This window comes from Leucopleurus acutus (assembly GCF_964270905.1).
Source record: "Leucopleurus acutus genome assembly, chromosome: 14".
Taxonomy (NCBI): domain Eukaryota; kingdom Metazoa; phylum Chordata; class Mammalia; order Artiodactyla; family Delphinidae; genus Leucopleurus; species Leucopleurus acutus.
The window spans coordinates 85,109,187-85,111,718 of record NC_139156.1 but is presented as its reverse complement, the minus strand read 5'-3'; the positions used below and the strand labels follow the sequence as shown (position 1 = coordinate 85,111,718).

At 42.2% G+C, this 2,532-nt stretch overlaps 1 protein-coding gene across 1 annotated transcript; it reads left to right on the top strand.

The window, feature by feature from the left end:
• Positions 1 to 326: 326 nt before the first annotated feature.
• LOC309971835 (anaphase-promoting complex subunit 11-like) lies at positions 327 to 581 on the top strand (the record flags this gene model as incomplete). Its single annotated transcript, XM_082855235.1, has 1 exon — positions 327 to 581. One exon carries the CDS (start codon positions 327 to 329, stop codon positions 579 to 581), a length of 255 nt encoding a protein of 84 aa, XP_082711361.1.
• Positions 582 to 2,532: the final 1,951 nt, after the last annotated feature.

Here is a 2,532-nt window from a genome sequence, read left to right as displayed (position 1 = left end):
CCTTTACAATACAACAGAAAATGCTAAACGTTCACTGTCTAGAGTAGGTTCTTTAATTCTTTATGCTCTTTATCAAGGTATAATAATACCAAGGTGTTTACTTATTCTATGCATATCTGCATACGTATGTTTGGGCCCCAAATTTGGGGAGGGTAGGCTATGAAGAGCAGATTTTGCTTGATTTTATCTTCGCCAGAAACTTCCTTAAAAACTAAAAATTTTGTAAATTAAAAAAGACCTGACATACCTTCCTGCGCGGCGCCGGCGCTGCCAACTGAAGGCGGGTGGGGCAGCGCGCGATTAGGTCAGCAGGGGCTTCCCGCACCATGAAGGTGAAGATCAAGTGCTGGAACGGCGTGGTCACTTGGCTCTGGGTGGCCAACGACGAGAACTGCGGCATCTGCCGGATGGCCTTCAATGGCTGTTGCCCGGACTGCAAGGTGCCAGGTGAAGACTGCCCGCTGGCGTGGGGCCAGTGCTCGCACTGCTTCCACATGCACTGCATCCTCAAGTGGCTCAACGTGCATCAGGTGCAGCAGCACTGCCCCATGTGCTGCCAGGAGTGGAAGTTCAAGGAGTGAGGCTGCACTGCCCTACTCTCCCCTTGCCCTGAGACGGCCCCACCCCCACAGTGGCTCTGGGTGGCCATGGTCTCCACTGGGCCAGTCCCCTTTGGGCTGTGACAGGGTTGAAACGAGGACTGGAGCTGCGTTTGTTTTTTTTTCCATCACAACATTGACACTTTTATCCAATAAGTAAAACTCATTAAACCACATGAGCCTGGCAAAAAAAACAAAAAACAAAAACAAAGACCTGTGAGGGATTTTTCTGGTGGTGCAATGGTTAAGAATCTGCCTGCCAATGCAGGGGACATGGGTTCGAGCCCTGGTCGAGGAAAATCCCACATGCCATGGAGCAACTAAGCCCCTGTGCCACAAGTACTGAGCCTGCCCTCTAGAGCCCAAGAGCTACAACTACTGAAGCCCGCGAACCTAGAGCCCGTGCTCCGCAACAAGAGAAGCCACCACAATGAGAAGCCCGTGCACCACAACGAAGAGTAGGCCCTGCTCGCCACAACTAGAGAAAAGCCTGAGTGCAGCAACAAAGACCCAATGCAGCCAAATATAAAATAAATTAATTAAAAATAAATAAATAAAAATAAGAAAAGAAGATACATTCCTTCTACCAAGAAATAATTATCTTCCTTTTAAACCAGATACAAAATAAACTCAAAATGGATTAAAGACTTAAATGTAAGACCTGACACCATAAAACTTCTAGAAGAACACATAGGCAGTATGCACTTTGATATCGGTCTTAGCAATATTTTCTCAGATATGTTCCTCAGGCCAGGAAAACAAAAGCAAAAATAAACAGATGGGATTCCATCAAACTCAAATCTTTTGCACAGTGAAGGAAACTATCAACAAAGGGAAAAGGCTGCCTACTGAATGGGAGAAGATGTTTGCACACAATGTCTCTGATGAGGGCTTAACACCCAAAATAGACAAAGAGCTCATTCAGCTCAACCCCCAAAAAACAAAAAAACAAAAACCCAAATGGGCAGAAGAGCTGAACAGACATTTCCCCAAGAACATACAGATGACCAACAGACACATGAAAAGATGCTCAACATCATCAATCATCAGACAAATGCAAATCAAAACCACAGTGAGATATCACTTCATTCTTGTCAGAATGGCTGTCATCAAAAAGAACACAAATAACAAATGTTGGAGAGGATGTGGTGAAAAGGGGACCCTTATATACTGTTTGTGGGAATGTAAATTGGTGCAGCCACTGTGGAGAACAGTACGGAGGTTCCTAAATAAACGAAAAATAGAACTACCATACAACCCAGCAATTCCACTTGTAGGTATTTATCAAAAGAAAACAAAAACACTAATTCAAAAAGATATATATACACCCAACGTTCATAACAGCATTATTTACAATAACCAAGATATGGAAGCAATCTAAGTGCCCATCGACAGATGAATAGATTAAAAAATATGTGGTCCACACACACACACACACACAATGGACTATTACTCTGCTATCAAAAAAGAATGAAATTTTGCCATTTGCAACAGCATGGATGGACCTTATGCTTAGCGAAATCAGTCAGACAGAGAAAGACAAATATCATATTATTTTATTTCTGTGTGGAATCTAAAAATCAAAACAAATGAAAGAACGAACAACAAAATAGCAACAGACTCATAGATACAGAGAACAAACAGGTAGTTTTTAGAAGGAAGAGTCGTATGGGGATGCCAGAAATAGGTGAGGGAGATGAAGAGGTACAGATTTCCAGTTACAAATAAGTGAGTCATGGGAATGAAATGTATTGTATTAGTGGGGCATATGGTCAATAATAGTTTAATATTTTTGTCTGGAGACAGATGGTGACTAGACTAATCATGATGATCATTTTGAAATGTATAGACATAACACTGTGTTGTGTGCCAGGAACTAACATAGTGTTCAAGGTCCAATATACTTTGAAAAACAAACAAACTCATAGAAGAA